The sequence below is a fragment of the Eufriesea mexicana genome, unplaced genomic scaffold (genome assembly GCF_001483705.2).
Source record: "Eufriesea mexicana isolate 0111107269 unplaced genomic scaffold, ASM148370v2 scaffold1532, whole genome shotgun sequence".
Lineage (NCBI taxonomy): Eukaryota > Metazoa > Arthropoda > Insecta > Hymenoptera > Apidae > Eufriesea > Eufriesea mexicana.
Genome location: NW_016909636.1, coordinates 186693 through 205096, shown reverse-complemented (window position 1 = coordinate 205096; position 18404 = coordinate 186693). Strand labels below are relative to the sequence as shown.

At 33.2% G+C, this 18404-nt stretch overlaps 1 protein-coding gene across 1 annotated transcript in view; it reads left to right on the top strand.

Moving 5' to 3' along the window:
* The window catches only part of LOC108548323 (unconventional myosin-XVIIIa), a gene marked incomplete at its 3' end in the record, with an annotated part of 172661 nt that overhangs the window by 34247 nt on the left and 120010 nt on the right, over positions 1–18404 (top strand). The window contains exon 3 of the mRNA XM_017901194.1: positions 2871–3338. Within this exon, the coding sequence (XP_017756683.1) occupies positions 2871–3338 (468 nt within the window). The remainder of the gene's footprint in view (positions 1–2870; positions 3339–18404) is intronic.

The window sequence follows — 18404 nt, the reverse complement described above, 5'->3', positions numbered from 1 at the left end:
TCCTGAATCTGATTAATAATAGTATATCTGGTGTCTGCTATGTATTGAGAGGCAGATGTTAATAGAACTAGCGAATCATTGGTCAACTCCAACTTGGGTAGCCGTCTAGGGTTCCCTAGCACCCCGCCCATCTTGCTAACTGAGGTATTAGCAAGGTGGTGCAGACCAATGGCAGGACTGGGTCCAAGGGGTAACAATCCTCGTGCCTATGAATTATTCGCGTGTCATGTCAAGGACTTACGACATGTCTCGTGCTATTGGAGATGACACCATTGTGACACCAGGCTCGGACTGCTCCTAGAACCTTGACATCTGTCTCCAACATTCACTTCTGACATAGAAAACTTATAGAGTATTAAATTTATTTGTAGACTATTCAAATTTGTCTTCGTTTTCTCGGAGATAATCTAGTGGAACAATTATGTTGCGAACTCTACTGTTCCAGGCAAAGAAATATTCATTTATGCAGGAAAGTATTCGAATACTTACATTCGCTGCTTTTAGTAAGCGAGGTATCTGGATTAAAATGTTGGAAATATTTTAATAGACGCAGTAAGAGGGAAATCTGAAGATTCTATCGGTACAATTGGAAGGTAATTTAATAACGGGTGTGATATTCGCAAAACACGCAATCTATGATCGGTGGATCACAAAATGAATGGAATATGCATCATTCCAAGATCAGTGGATCGCAAAAGTATCCAAACGTACTATTTTATGTTTGACAATGCTCAAAAATAGTCAAGTGGTCAAATGGAATGTATAATAATACTCGAAAGTGCCATAAAGGATTAGGGAAGATTAACCCTTTGCACTCGAGAGGTGAGACTAAGTCACCAACCCTAAGCAGCGAGTGAGCACTAGGTGCCTAGCACTTACTATACTGAAGCACTATACTGAAGAGTATGAACAGAAGATTACTTTGTTTCACATTGTCGTTTGGACTGTGAGAATGGTGCAGCCAGTGTGCAAATATACAAATTATAAACAGAAGATAATGGACTGGGGAATGCCAGGAAGGCAAAAGGCGATCACCAAGAGACTATCAGTCAGAAAAAGCCACGAAAGTGTCAAGATTTACTTCAGCAGAGGGAATTTAGTTTCTACGATATATTAATTGTCATCAATAATTTAATCCTTGACAATGTCGGTCTCACACACCGAAAAGTTCGCTGTCAGACCCTAGAATCCACACCGTCCAAACTAAAAGTCTACTGTCAGTCCCTAGGGACTAACGTAGCACTCAACGTGTTAATCAAATTCCAAAAATCCATGTTAATTAACATATCAAATCTAAAATAACCTAAGATTGCATAGGATGCCGAAATAAAATAATTCTAAGTCTCAATTTATACCCGATTCCTTATTTACCGTTTCAAAAATATCCTCGACGTTACAGCAGAATGACTCTGAATTGCTATTTCTCTGTAACGAAAATAATCATCGAGTGCAAAGGGTGATTAGACTCCTCCGTGATTAGCTCCGTGATTAGGCTCCCCTAAATGCATGGTAGACGTTTGAAACTGATAAGGTGTGGTGGAAATGATTGCCCTAAACTATATTTATTACTATGTTTATTGACAATACACTTACGAAAAGTATTAAACATAGCGTTAATGTATGCTTACTAAAATATGTTACAATAATCTTCACACTAGAGCTCAGGAGAATAATATCTAAAGCGACAATGCCCTGTCTTGTTCTGTAAACGAAGCATTATAGAATACATCTATTTCCACATGTCACGTACATATATATACATATAATATCTTCATCTTCACTTTCTTTTGTGAAAGTGGCGTACGCACAGTTGGGCCCAACCTATAAATACCTCAAGAAATACGTAACTAATAACATTCAGGAGTCACACGAATGCACATCGCTAAAAATTAGTATAGATGTGCAGGAACTCGAAGCTGTCGATTCTCTCTTGAAAATTCTAAAAATTCTCAGCGATCTCAAAAGCTTTGGGAAGCCAAGTCCACCCAAACTGGATCTCTTCTCCACCATCGAGTTCTCACACACCTTTAAAAATTATCGAGTATACTCGTCATGGAGAAGTGGCAGGATTTTGTGTCACGACGAGTATACTCGTCACGCGTAAAAAGCAGCGACCATTGGCTATTTAAATTGTAATTTTTGTGAAAAATAAAACATATTCTCAAATTTCAAGATGTTTAGAATATTTTGAGGCCAGGCCGGAATAAAACAAATAAATAAAAAATATGAATAATTTGAGATGAACTCATGCGTCCCGTATGCACCGGCTGAAACAGCTTATCAGTTCGCATAACGAATTTATTCATGCGCGATGATAACGTTTTTTAGATGTAGTGTAAAGGGGGCAAAAGCAAAAGTCGGAAAGCTGATTTATGATAGGGTTCCTTCAGGGATGGTCCGCCACGGGACAAATGCGTGACGCTGACCAGGCGCTGAGCCCATTGATGGCTGCTGGCCCGAAGTTGCCTAGCTATTTTTTGACAGTCACTAAAATTCATAGATATCCATAAAAACTAACCAATAAGAGAATAGATGTTAACCAAATAAGTAAATATTAGTAATAAAATTGTCAATTTTATAAAATAAACTCATCTTTTCGATCCAATATTTTAACAGCGACACTTACTCTGTGCTTGACGAGTATACTCGTCATCGCTCGATTTTCGCGACACATATAGGTGCGCGCTCTCAAAAGGGGGCGCCACTGCTAACTGGTTAATCCGCGGATCGCCGCTTCGTTTTGAGACTCCGGTTATCACTGTTACCTGCTCGTCACTCACGCCACCTTATCGGTAACCGGAGCTCGCATAGTCTTACGTTCTCTTAATTAGAACATGCTGAACGATCGAAATCCGCTTTGTCTTTTACAGGTGGTGACCAGTGCAAGCCCGTCCGCAGACTCCCTAACAGACACCACGAATTCCAGCTTTGCAACGCCACCCTTCAGCCTGTCGCCCGTAGGAGAGTCCCAAGGATTGTCGAGGTGGCGATCCTCGGCATCCTTCGAGGAGCAAGGCGTCGAGCTGCAGTTACCGGAGATCATCCCTCTGGAACTGCCGGATCCTCGCGAGCTCACGATCCAGAGGCAACCCCCGCCGAGGAACGATTTTGGTTTCTCCTTGCGTCGAGCCGTGATCGTGGAGCGAGCCGCAAACGGTGTCACGCAGATGAGACCCGTGATCTTCGCCGAACCCGGGTCGCTGATACAGCACAACAATGACACCGGTTTGCTGCCAGGCGACAGGCTGATCGAGGTCAATGGAATCAACGTCGATGACAAATCGCGCGAGGAGATCATCGACCTCATTAAGGGATCCGTCAACAGCGTCACCGTTAAGGTGAGTTTACACGTAATCTGTTCTATGGGGATAATTGACACCGCTGTTGTAAAGTCTGAGGATTATTATCGGGTTCTATGGATTTTATGTTTAGTTGTAGTTTAGTTTTCGAAGTCAGTTGTGTATTGTATGCGATTGACAAGGTGGCCCCGGTGGCTAGAGGCTTGGCGAGTACTGCGCGTTCGAGAGAAGAAGGCACAGCGTGTTTAGGCTGATACTCTGATGATCACAGACAGTGAGCCTTATTGACATATGACGGTCTGATGATGATCATGCGAGGACTGTAGCTAGGATGTAGCAGTATCGGTGTAGTCTTTCAATAGTAATGTTAGTTTTCTGTTTCTTAGAAGCTAACATTTAGATTTGTTGTGGGAGAAACTAAGCAGTAAAGTAACCTCTACATCCTAGCTATTGGGATTATGGGTAAAAAGAAATAACTATTGTTATACTATAATTAGAAAGCATCAGATTCATACGAATATTCATCATCGACTGTGTTAATCCTTGAAAGACCATTTCGGTGGTATTATTACTGACCGATTCGTGAGAGAGTATCAAGAGGTTTCGCGACACAATTCGTCTAAATCCCCAATTTTTATCTAATATTTATATAAATATTGGTCTTACAAACTATTTATGCATATCTTATATCCTAGATTGATTTTTGCGTATAACTAAACTTATCTTTTCAACACATTTCAATAAGAAAATTGATAAGTTACTTTGCCATTATTTCAATCCAACTTCACGCTATCTAGTTGTTAATCCTTGAAATACCGTTTCGATGGTATTATTACTCATCGGGAAGTACCATATTGCCGACCCCGTACCCCAGGTGAAACACGATGGCACCTTGACGCTTGGCTATCATATACGACAAGTACCTGGAGTATAGGGCAATAATTCAGTTCGTTTTTCCGTTTGTAACCTCTACCCTTGTACCTCAAATTCGGAAACTCCATCCGATAACAAAATACATAGCCCTACTAAGGGTCCATATAAATGCTAGACCTAATAGCACGCGGCATATAGAAACGCACGATATCGAGATAACGAAACAGTCCACTTGCTATTCGAAGCCAAACACAATCTCCTCAAAGAACCGTCCGTCGCTAATCGTCGTCAAGCAAGAATGACCTAGTGACGATATACACTAGTCTTCCACCATTGTCGTCGATTGTAGGAGACAGGGATAGTTTAGGAAGAGACTAATGTCATTTCTCGTTGCTAATACTATACGTCTGAGGAACAAATGAAACCTGACTTCGTATCACAGTAATGAAAATGGAATGGGAAAAGCTCTTTAAGCTTCAGAGCTTATACTGGCCTAAGTCTGTGCTGATCACAGTATTAAATACTTGACACCGATTCTATCCTAGTGTTTTATCACCGCGTTCCATTCGGTCTCGAAGGTGTTCGCTACCCACCTAGTCTCATACTGCAACGTGATCCTATTTGGAGATGAGACACTCTGAACCAATCACCAAACTTTGTAATTATCTCTGTCTATGATCATACTAGAGGTGGAGCTATTGCACTGGGGCTAGACTCACGTTCTTTCCAATTGCCAACTTACTAACTACGTGCAGTAGTTCGCAATTGCATCACGTCACACAGAGTGTGGCAAGATCAGGTCATGGCGAGAGAAATTCGATTATAGCTCGTGAAGCCTGAAGGCTTTCGGATCTGGAGTTTGGTCTCTGTTGATAGTTAGTTGTTGCAGTGTATTCTCAGGACAGGTGGTAGAGATGCTTGATGCTTGCTTGATGTATTATATTTTGGAATTAGACTGACAGAATATTGTAGATAAGAAATTGATTGAAGAAAGAACTGTTAACCCTTTGCAGTAGTATTAAATTTGGACTTGGGTGTCATACTGGTCCTCAATGACCGGCCCAGACTAGGACCAAAAGGTGCTATTTGTGTTAATTTGTTCACCATCTTTGGATCTAACTTTTTATTAATTTATATTTAGGCTAAAATATTACATTATACCATGCCGCATGGTATTCGTTAAAACAGTCTAAACATATTTGAGGTGATTTTGAGCAATTGGAAAAATAGGTCGTAGTTTTGTTTTACATTTTTCGCAATTGTCTGTCAATATGTTTACGAGTGGTAAAACTTTTCCAAGTCTGCTACTCTGTTCTATCCTTTCGTTATTTGCAAAATGCAAGTTCGCTAATAGTAATTCAAAACGATTACGGGACATCCTGCTGCGCGGAAATGGAAAATTGTAAGTAGGGTCCGTTGATCAACATCTAACGAGCGGTGTCTGTACTAGACACATTCAAATCATCAGTCCGATAACGTTCTGACGCTCAGACAGTCGGATTTGGGCCCCGCGAGGAACTCAACCGAATCGCGCTGGGTGACGAACGTGTTAATTAGGTTTTAAATTTCTTAATGGTATAAACGAAGGCTCGAGTTTTCCTGTGACGCGTGCTGCACGGTAGACTGCGGCAAAGTGTCCCTTCGAATCCGTCAGCAAGGTTCCCATAGGCTCTATGACACTAGCCCATTGCGTTATTCAGCCTAGCTTCGAGGAACCATTCAGCTCAACAATTTTCCTCGAAGCAAAATAGATCCCGATGCAGGGTGATGCCATCAAAAATAAAGATTCCTCTCATAATTATGAATTTATCACTGGACATAGGGTGAATTTAGTACGTATAAAGACAGAGGGAGACTGTTGTAAAAGGTAAAACTCACGTAGGAAGATAAATTCCAAGTGCAAGTTATATGATATGTTAATATATGCACATATTAGGAATTTTCGAATAATGGAATAATGTTTCACCAAGGTGAATAACGGAATAATGTCCGGAATAACGCTCGTACATTATGGCTTTATGGATACTTACTGGGTGACGGTCCCCGTTAATCCTCCGTTTACGACTCCCTCAGACCCGTATTACAACGACTTAATAGATGTTCCAGGCGAGATATATGTGTTTAATATCGTAGTTTACGTAGCTTCGCGCAATTCCTTGAAGACGAAGGTCAAATTAAACTAGGTGCACTGTTATATCGCATTTTCTCAACTTACGTGTCAAATATGCCTCTTCGAAGTTAGACCTCATCCTGAAATTTTGTAGCTCCATTTAGATGTATTTTCATGTATCATTGTATCAATTTTTGTGAAATATAAGTCTGAAGGATGAATTTAATCCAAGAATTTTATTGGTTATTCTAGGTACATTATTATACAGCGTTGTATCAGGTTATATAAAATACAGGGTGTCTTAGCAACAATAGTACAATCGCGAAAGGGGTGATTCTACATGAAAAAGCAAATCGAAAATAAAGAATAAAATTTTTTCATTCGAAGCGTCGTTTTCGAGAAAATCGGCTTTGAATATTCATCAAGTACACGTGCACTTAACTTTGGTTTAGGTGGATAGATCATCGATACAGCAGTATCGGTAGTATAACCGGCATGGGGGTGATTCTTCGTGAAAAAGCGAATCGAAAATAAAGAATAAAATTTTTTCATTCGAAGCTTTGTTTTCGAGAAAATCGGCTTTGAATATTGACCGAGTGCGCGTGCACTTAGCTATGGCTTATATGAATGGACCATTAATATATGAATATCGGTACTACAACAGAGGAGGGGGTGATTCTACATGAAAAAGCGAATCGAAAATGAAGAATAAAATTTTTTCATTGGAAGCTTCGTTTTCGAGAAAATCGGCTTTGAATATTCACCGAGTGCGCGTGCACTTAACTTCAGCTATGGCGGATGGACCCAGTATACCAGCGTACTCTGTGGATATTCAAAGTCGATTTTCTCGACAACGAAGCTTCGAATGAAAAAATTTTATTCTTTATCTTCGATTTGTTTTTTCATGTAGAATTATCTCCTTCCCAGTTGTACTACCGTTGCTAGGACATCCTGTATACCTAGTGTCTTGGTTTTAGGTTAAATATGAATCTTGAGAGTAGGTATAACCCTGGAATTTTGTTGAGTGATCTAGATGTACTGTTACATAATAGTGTATTCATTTATATCAAATATGAATCTTAGTAGTAGATATAATTCTAGAATTTTATTAAGTGATCTAGATGCACTGTCCTGATCCTAGGAGTAGACTAAACCTTAGAATTTTATCCTTTGATCCAAGTGTACTATAATGTAACATTGTATTAACTTATGTTAAATATAAATCTTTTGTTGGTTGATTATACATTATTATCTCAGCTTATGCCAGTAGACTTTATTCTAGAATTTTTTTGTAGATCTAGGTGATCTTTTATACACTATTTTGTGAATTCATATCAAATGTGGATCTTGGGAATAGACCAAACCTTAGAATTTTATCAGTTCATCCCAGTGTACTCTGATGTATTGTTGCATTAGCTCAAATTCAATATAGATATTTTATCATGTGGTTTAGATATATTATTATAGAGTATTTTAGAGTATATTACTTATTTAGAGTTTATTTTATAGAGTATATTTATATAGAGTATATTTAGAGTATTTAGAGTATATTATTATTATAGAGTATAGAGTATTATGTCAACTCATGCCAAATGTGAGACTTTATTCTTGAATTTTTTCGCTTAGTCTTGCTGTATTCTTAAACAGTATTGTAATATCAAACCATACCAAATATGGATCCTGTGTGAGTAGACCTAATTCTAAAACTTGGTCAGTTGATTGACGTGTACTGTTATACAATACTGTATCGTCTCATGTCAAATATGGATCTTGATAGAAATAGACCTATTTCTATCTAACATCTAACTGCTATTATTTTGATTAATGTAATTTAAACTGAAAAGTGGAATAGTACAAGTCTTGTAACACCCAGATCTGACTATGATGCCTGTTCTAATCTGACATCTTATTTTTTTTGATCCTGTGTGAGTAGACCTAATTAATAAAAATTTGTCAAGTGATTCAGGTGTACTGTTATACAATACTATGTCATCTTATGTTGAATAGACTTATTTCTACCTAACCTCTAATTACTATTGTAGATAGATATAGATTCAAATATGGATCCTGTGTGAATCTTAATTCCCAAAACTTGGTCAGTTGATTGACAGGTACTTTTACACAATACTGTGTCATCTCATGTTAAAGAGACCTATTTCTGTCTAACATCTAGATTTAGTAATTTAAAGTGAAAAGTAGATTAGTACAAGTCTTGCTATACTCGGATCTAGCTATGATCCTTATTCTAATCTAACATCTTATTTTCTAACTTCTATAAATATTTACAGTCAACCTGTTGACTTAGAATGACTTCTATCTCGCTACAAATTCCAAAATCCTTATCAGTGGGAATATGTGTTATAATTACCTAACCTTTGACCGATATAAACTTTATTGCAACCTAGTTCAGTGTAAAATAAACGAAACTATAACAAATGTAAAGCAAATTGTCACAGCGTTAATGTAACAAGAATAGGAAGCACTATAGCAATCAGAATTGCTATAAGAAAACACTTTTATAGCGTACTATAAAAATTCGCCACGTAGGAATCAAAATATTTACGAATCTGGTCTGCCTTGACATTTGGCTTCGTTCAGTATAATACACACTTCCATTCATAAGGATTCTGGAACTCACGTTACGACGCAACAGCAACCTTTCCAATAACAAGTTTTTCGTTCCTTTTTCTTGTTTGTTTATTGATTCAGAGTTGGAGCTATACGGTATACCTTTAGATCAACTGAAGTAAATTTAGGTGTTTTACAAATTGTTATAGTTTTATACAGAAAAATTATTAACCTATTAGCTGCCACGATCCCCATTTGGGGATTTTGGAATTTTACGTATACCACTCGGCGCCAAAAATATATTTGGTACGCCTGACAGTTTAGTTTTATTCTATATATATCAGTCAATACTGTATGTAGCAAAAGGTGTGTATTCTGTGCTTCGTTTCTATACAACAAGCGAACAAATTTGAAATTCGTGTATAAGTTTGAGGGAACAGAATTGTCATATTTGAAGCATTATATTTTTGGTTTGGTTTTTATTTTAGAATGAAATACCGTACATAAATATGTAATTTAGAGGTTATAGTAACGATTTGTCACTTACGCAGTCTTTTGTTTTTTATTGAAATGATTTTATCGATCATTTGATAACGATACCCATTTTGGGACTTTTTCAAAAATATCAAATATTTTTAAAACAAATCATAATTTGAATATAATTATACTGTTACACAACCTTTTGTGCATATATGTAATTTATCTGGCCAAAAATTTCAAAAAAAGAAATTTGGTAGTTAATGGGTTAAACACTTCCTTTAGACTTCTATGACTCACTGCATATGAATTTGATATTTCATCATTTGGTAGATACTGAATGAATAATCCTCTTTTAGGAAGGATCCTGATGTAGAATGCTGAAAATTTTATTTTCAATGTCTTTTTGGAAATCTTTTTCAGTTGAAAATTGTCAAAAATCGATATTTTTTCAAAAATTGTACATCTATTTATATATAAAATGGTTATTTAAATTATTTATTTTGTTTAATTTTTAGATTCATCTACTAATACCTGTATCGTATATAGTATATGCATGCAAAGTTTGAAGTGAATTGGTTATTTAGTTTTTGAGTTATTTTTCCCGCCAATTTGAAAAAGTGGTTTCCAGAAAAACGCGTTTAGAGTTTCCGGTATAGAAAATGTGAGAAAATGTTTGGGTGCTGACTTCGAGGTTTTTTATTAGTCTGCTATTCCAGGTTCATGTTATAAACCTTCTACTTCCTTAACCCTTTGCACTCGAGAGGCGACCCTCCGTCGCCATTTAATTAGATTCTAAAGATCGATGTTAATTAATATATTAAACTTAAAATTACCCAACGATACGTGGAATGTTGAAGTAAAATAATTCTACGTTTTAAGTTGCATACGATTTCTTCTTTACCGTTTTAAAAATATCGTCGACTTTATAGCAGAAAGTTTACGAATTACAATTTTCCTGTAATGAAAAAATTGCCTGCAAAGGATTATTTTGAGGATTTCATTGAAAATTTGGGAATATATTCTAGAAATATTGTATTATTGATGAAAGCAATAAAAAATAATCGTTTTTTTTTATCTGCCCCAAGATCCCCTTCTTAGTATAGCCAAATATGGCACGCAGTCTTTAACCAGTTAGCTGTGGCGCCCCCTTTTGAAAGCGCGCACCTATCTATATGTGTCGCGAAAATCGAGCGATGACGAGTATACTCGTCAAGCACAGAGTAAATGTCGCTGTTAAAATATTGGATCAAAAAGATGAGTTTATTTTATAAAATTGACAATTTTATTACTAATATTTACTTATTTGGTTAACATCTATTCTCTTATTGGTTAGTTTTTATGGATATCTATGAATTTTAGTGACTGTCAAAAAATAGCTAGGCAACTTCGAGCCAGCAGCCATCAATGGGCTCAGCGCCTGGTCAGCGTCACGCATTTGTCCCGTGGCGGACCATCCCTGAAGGAACCCTATCATAAATCAACTTTCCGACTTTTGCTTTTGCCCCCTTCACGCTCACATCTAAAAAACGTTATCATCGCGCATGAATAAATTCGTTATGCGAACTGATAAGCTGTTTCAGCCGGTGCATACGGGACGCATGAGTTCATCTCAAATTATTCATATTTTTTATTTGTTTGTTTTATTCCGGCTTGGCCTCAAAATATTCTAAACATCTTGAAATTTGAGAATATGTTTTATTTTTCACAAAAGTTACAATTTAAATAGCCAATGGTCACTACTTTTTACGCATGACGAGTATACTCGCCGTGACACAAAATCCTGCCACTTCTCCATGACGAGTATACTCGTCAATCACAGCTAACTGGTTAATATCGATTATACAGCAGAATTTAATATCGATCGTCAAGGATCTATGATCTTCGGAGCAATTCCATAATTTCAATTTGATGAAGATTAATTTATAAATGAAAGACGAATTTTGTTTCTTATTAATGTCAATTGGTACATCAGTTATGATGAAGCTTGGCTCCCAGTTGTTAATATTTACACGCGTTGTCGATGTTATTGTATGGTTGGCATTATCTGCCTTATGTGAATCACCTCAGCAAAGTATCACGTACTATCGCGTAATACTTTAACTAGTTATGTCAACTTCCTTTCTCGTCACGGAAATGGTAAACACGTTGCTATGTATATTCAAATTAGACTTGACACTCGCGTCATACTGAACCTTGATTCTTCTTCCTCAGGGTTAATTTAGAAATTTATGTTAGAGTGACAATTGTAAATTGGTATATTCATATTTGTGACAATTTATAATTCGTGTATTTGATTTTAAATTAATATTTTTGGCATATTCTAGGATTTTATAAATGTCAGTATTCAAATATTTATTAGGATACTTATTTATTTCAATTTATGTAAATTTTGATTTTACAAGAATACTCAAATAATGTAAGTTACACGAATATTTAGAAAATTTTCTATTTAAATGAGATTAAAATGTTCATTTTGATTTTTAATTAATTATGTTATTATATTCTAACTATAAAATTTGACAAAATACTGCAGAGTAATGAATCAAACATGAAACTACCAAATTATCTAAAAACACTGAATTATGTTTGCCTATGAAAGAAAAAAATTATAATTCATTAAAATTTTGACTTTTATCTGTAATCAAGAAATTAATTGTTATGAAGAAATTCTTTTATATATGCTGGTATACTATTCATATATAATATCACATATACTAGCATAAAATATTGTAATAAGGAAACAAAGTAAAATTTTTTAAATATATAATATATTTATATAGTACAAGTATGTAACTTCTAAGTTACATGATAGAGGGTTAATCATTCATGATCAATAGATGAATACATGGTTCACTTGGACTCAAAGACAGACAACCTATAAAGGGATGAAAGTGGAGTAATCTTGAATTTTCATGAATTTTCATAACTTAATAATCTTATTTTCATAGATTAAAAGACATTTTACAGCATATTTTGTTGCTTTAAGATTCTGTATATAAGGATATAACTGAAATTGGAGAAAGACATTAGTCAAAGTTAAAATTTGGAACATACATTATAATAAATCATATGTGGTCTGAATATTATTAAAATTATAATGACATAATTATACAAATTTAATATACTTATTCAGGTACAAAATTATTAAAACATTATTTTTGAGTATTCTATGGACATTCTTAATTTATTATGAAAGCTTTGGATTAGGTGTATCTTATTCTCATTGACCAGAGAGCATTTTGTAGGATACGAGTTGCTCCAACATTCTATATATAAGGACATATGAAGTCAGAAGACATCAGTCAAAGTCAGAACTTGGAACATATGTTATAAATTATCAGACATTAGATTTGAATATGATTAGAATAATAAGGGCCTAATTATTCTAATATAGTATAATTCCTCAAAAGAATATTATTAAAAGAATATTATTTTTGGACATTCTCTAAATGTCCCCAAAATTTTTTGAAATTCTTTGATTGCAGTTTGCTCTATTCCCATTGACCAGAAGGCATTTGATAGAACATCTTCTTGCTTCAACATTCTATATATAAGAACATGGCTAAAGACAGAGCAGACTATTACAATTAGTCAAAGTCAGGAGATGGACATTACTGAGAAGATCAGGAATTCAGGTTATAAGATTGTTGGAGAAATTGTCAGTACTCGGATACTATCAAATTAACAAGGCCAAGATTATTAGAGCGTTATTAATACAGTGTCTTATTTAACCATCTGTAAAGGATTTAACTTTGTACTCTTCGTATACTTCTTTGGTTAGACATTATCAACTAGGGGACATTTTATGGGACATCATATTGCTTCAACATTCTGTATATATATATGGACTTAATTAAGGACAAGACAAAGACATTGTAATTAATCAAAGTCAGGTATTGGATATTATTAGGATATTAAAACACTTTGTAATTAGTCAAAAACCAGACTTGGACAATATTAGAATAATTAGCACTTGCTATTATTAGAATAAGAATCATCTCATTATGAAAACTAAATTTAATTATTCAAAGATCGGATTACTAAGATATTATCACAATTTTCATAAATTTAATTCAAAGTTAATATAAAATAATATAAAACAAGTAATAAACTTTAATTTATAATTTTTATAAATAATTTTGATAAAGTAGTTCTTCATTTCCATAAATTGAAAAGCATTTGAATTATTTTAGTGTTTTATGTATAAGGACATGACAAAAGATAGGATACGTCATCATAATTAGTCAGAGCTAGAACATGGACATTATTGGAGATTCAGAGTAGAGATACTGTCAGGCCTTGGACATTGTTTGACTAATAAGGAAGTGGTTATGAGATAGAATTATTAGAACATTATTAATGTACACCTACGTTTAAAATAAATTTCCTAAATATTTATACTTTTAATTCCAAACTTTATATTCAACTTGTGCTGTAATTTATTCTATTGAACATTATGTTGGCAAATAATGATATTATCATTGTTATATATAATTGGTGAAACCAATTATATGAGAGCCTTAATAAATTGCATGTAGTTTTGATATACATATAAGTGGTTAACGTCAACAAATATCAAAGGTGTTTGTTCCCATCATTACTTTAATAAACTTTAAGAATGCTTTGAAGACTTTACATCAATTCTTCAATTTAATATTAAAAAAACTTTGAAAACAGAATTAAAAAATTAACTACAAAAATGAGAGATACTTTCCATTAATTATAACTAAAATATCAAAAGTATTGATTAAAAGCAGCTATATATATCAACACCTCTGCATGAAAACCAGGCTTCTAAGATAGGCAAGGTTTGAATTACAGTATCAAAAAGTCTCAAATCAATGAACATCACTGCCGATAGATACGTACCTGCCGAGTTCCGAAATTGCATTCGTTTCCCTTCTTTTTTTTTTTTTTTCTTTAACCTAGATTTCGAGAATCTGGAATCACAAAAGAAGATAAATTTCAAATTGTCGTAAGTCGCAAAATTTTATTCTTCGATTTTTTTTTATCATAACCTAACTTTTCCAGATTTTAAAGTTTCTCCTGCCTCGAGGAATTTTGAGAGATTGTTAATAAATAATCTTCCTGAAAATAATCGGAAGTCAATGAAAAACACGTTGGATCCCCACTTTCTTGTCTCGTTTTCCACGACGAAAATGGTTACACGAGATCGCTGGTTGGCTGGTGGTGCCGGTAAAAGTGAGAGCGTTCACAGGTACGCTTGGTCGGTTCGAAAGGTGATCGGTGTACGGAACAGCGAAACTGGTGTTTCCCGGCCGATGACGGTTGGTTCATTGCCACTGATGCACCGAATATAGCGGGATCGTGACTCATGGTCCATAATAAAACTATACCTGGACCGGGAGCGTCGCATGAAAATAACTTCTTACCGTGAGAGCCAACCGATGATCTTCCATTGCTCGTTTGGAGTTATTGGTCGCTGATCGTGACTAGCGCTCGGATCGCTACCGATATGTATTGATGATATTCGAACAATTAGATATGAGAGTACTGAATGGGAAGGGTATATAAAAGGGTATCGAGATTTAAGGTACACTTTACTCTGTTATAATACGGTACTCTGAATTGCGATAATCCTTTTAGAACACGATATTATTGTAATATGGCTTTTATATTATCTAGTATGGCTTAATAGTCATTGTTTCCATGATATTGTTTTTGTTTTTGCGTTGGTTCTAGATTTCTTTTATTGTGGTGTGGTACGAGTGGAACGAGTTAGATGTGTTATAAGAGAGTTGAGTTTATTAGATATGGATTTTCTATTAGGTGACAGGTGAAGGTACTAGTTGTAGCGCTATAAAAGTAATACGAATATTATTATTTTGATACTTCGCGATTGACATTTTAATATTTTTGATATTTTTGGTACTTTTGATACCATCAATACTTTTCTATTTTTGGCACTTTTAATACGTTTGATACTTCTAATCCATTTGATTCTTTAGATACTTTTGATACTTTTAATACTTTTGATACCTTTGATATTTTTTGTATTTTTGATACTTTTAATATTTTTTATACATTTGATACTTCTGATCTATTTGATTCTTTAAATACTTTTGATATTTTTAATATTTTTAATACTTCTGATACTTTTGATATCTTTGATATTTTTGATACTTTGTTACCTTTCATATCTTTGATATCTTTGATATTTTAGGTACTTTTGTTACTTTTGATACTTTTGATACTTTTGATACTTTTTATACTTTTGATACTTTTAATATTTCTGATACTTTTGACATTTTTGCTGCTTTTATTACTTCTAATACTCGTGATACTTGTGATACTTTTGGCACCTTTGACATTTTATATACTTTTAGTACTTTCGATATTCTTGATACTAATAATATTTTTGATAACAATAACACAGGGTGATTTGTTCACTAGTAGATTCAAAGACATTACCGTTACCTAGACACAGCTAAACATTGCAGTATTGGTCCTATATCCTTTCACGATAATTTGACGATTCTGTGCGGCGAATATATCTGTGTGCTATAAAGTTTCAAGCATCATAATTTTCTCAATAGACGATATTGTCTTTGAGTTCATTAACAAACGAATCATTGTGTTTTTAGTACATCATTTTGATATTAATACTTATTTCATATCCAATAAAATTATCCATATTTACTCATTTAAAATTTCATAAAATTATATATATTTTCATATTAAATTGTGAAAGCATATCATCATTAAAGCGAGGAGTATTTATTAACGATCATATTAATTATCGTAATTTTTGTGATAAAAGAAGGGGGTACAGTGTAGGTTGTAGGGGAGTAGCTACTGATTATTTTAACAGAACCAATAATTAATGGCAAGGAACGAGCTATTGTTGTTAAATAAAGAAGTCAAATTGGTAGGCATAATGTTGTTAAGCGTTGAATTAATATAAATTTTGCTTATGGTAATCTTCGCATTTCTTTTGATTAATCATTAAAATGTAATCCTTCTGTAAAGATATTTTATTAAAATATCGAATGCATTTTCATAAAATATTAAATAGAAAATATGAATAGGAAATTTATATAATTTAATAATTAAATTTAATATTATATTTAATATCGAATTTAATTAATATTATATTTAATATTAAATTGAATGTTAAATATTAAATATGAGTCTTCCATTGCAGAGTGTTCCATTCCCATTGGCCAGAAGGCATTGATAAAACATTCTGTGATTTTAACGTTTCGTCTAATTAGCGAAAGTCAGAACTTGGATATTATCAGAAATATAATGATTTGAATAATTAAAATTTACTATAATTGGTTAAAAATATTCTTATATTGTTAAAGTACAAAATAATTATTCAAACACAACATTTTTAAAATCATAATATTATCGATCATAATATTTGGATATTCTTGGAGAACTAAATTTTGCATTTACAAGTTATACTATAATTTTCGTTTTAAATTATATTTAAGAAAGTAGAAAGTTAAATAGAAATGATGCGAAAATGATGTGAAAAGTATGTAAAATTTGCGCGAGTTCTTGATAAAAATTATGCACGTAGGTAAATGTCGTAGATAAATATAAAATTTCGCGCATCTTTTTATCTAGATGCATTTATTAATATTAGATTGAAGAATATTTACATGCAATTGAATATTAATTTGTGAAATTGACAAATAAAATTATAATTTAAAAAATAAAATCATTTTTAAATATTATAATTTTAATTTAATCATATTATAATTTCAATATAAAGAAAAATATTTCTTAAAAATGGTAAGGAAACCAAATTATAATTGAAACTATCAATGCCATAATAAATTTATTTTCATAACATATGACTTTTCATAATATTAAATAACGTTTTATTTTAATTCCAGTATTAAAAATTATTTTCTGGATATTGTTATATTTTTCTAATGGAATATTGAATGATAAAAGTACATGCACACACACACACTCACACACACACACACATATATAATGGAAACTGTCAATGCCATAACAAACTTATTTTCATAATATATGATCTTTCATAATATTTAATGACATTTTATTATTATAAAAAATATTTTCTGGATACTTGTTATATATTTTTTATTTATTTTTTATAACTTTTCATAATATTAAACGACTATTTATTTTAATTCGAATATTAAAAAATATTTTCTAGATACTTGTTATATTTTCTTTTTTGTATTTTTTATGAAAAATATAACAAGCACCCAGAAAATATTTTTTAATACTCGAGTTAAAATAAAAAGTCGTTTAATTAGGGTACTATGCTTCAAAAGAAATCCACGTACTTTCCATTTGCGAGTTTCATTAAAAGTTCCATTAAAATGTACTTTGACACTTTTGCGGAAGTTCCTTGTTAGTTGATCAAATTAGACGACCTTGTTTGGTGGTACAAAGAGAACAATTCAGTTAGCTGTTATGTAACAAGCTGGTAATTCACACTTTCAATAGATTTATCTATCTTGTGTAAAACGATGAATAATTCAAAGCGCGGAAAAAATTAATTATTCTAATTAATTACGTATATAACGTGAACTGTATTTATTATCATGCCATTATACTTCCTCCATTAGTATCATCTCACACTGGAAATAGGATAGTACTCTCTCAACGAACGTGTTTCCCTATTAATACTTACAACTGCACTAAAATAATGGGAAATGGAATTTACAAATAGCGTATAAAAATTTAAACATATTAATTGATTTTAATTATGATAAATTCAATAGTTTAATAATACATACATAGGCTATAGATGTTAACAAATTTATCTGAGAATTAATCATATCAAATTGACTGACAATGGGTATATTATTCCTTGTCAAGAATTTTATTCGTTCATTCATGAAATCTCATACTATTTCCTTCCCTGATCTATGATCTATGATCTATGATCAACCGACAGTTTGTACACCTATTTTCCCGAACACCCTTGAAATTTGTAGATCTAATTTAGATATTTAAATTTAGCTATACAGGCTTGAGGAAGATTTGTGTTCATAACAGTCACCAAAAATTGCCAGGAAGTAATAGGAAGTTATTAATTAATAATTAATTAATAGGAAATA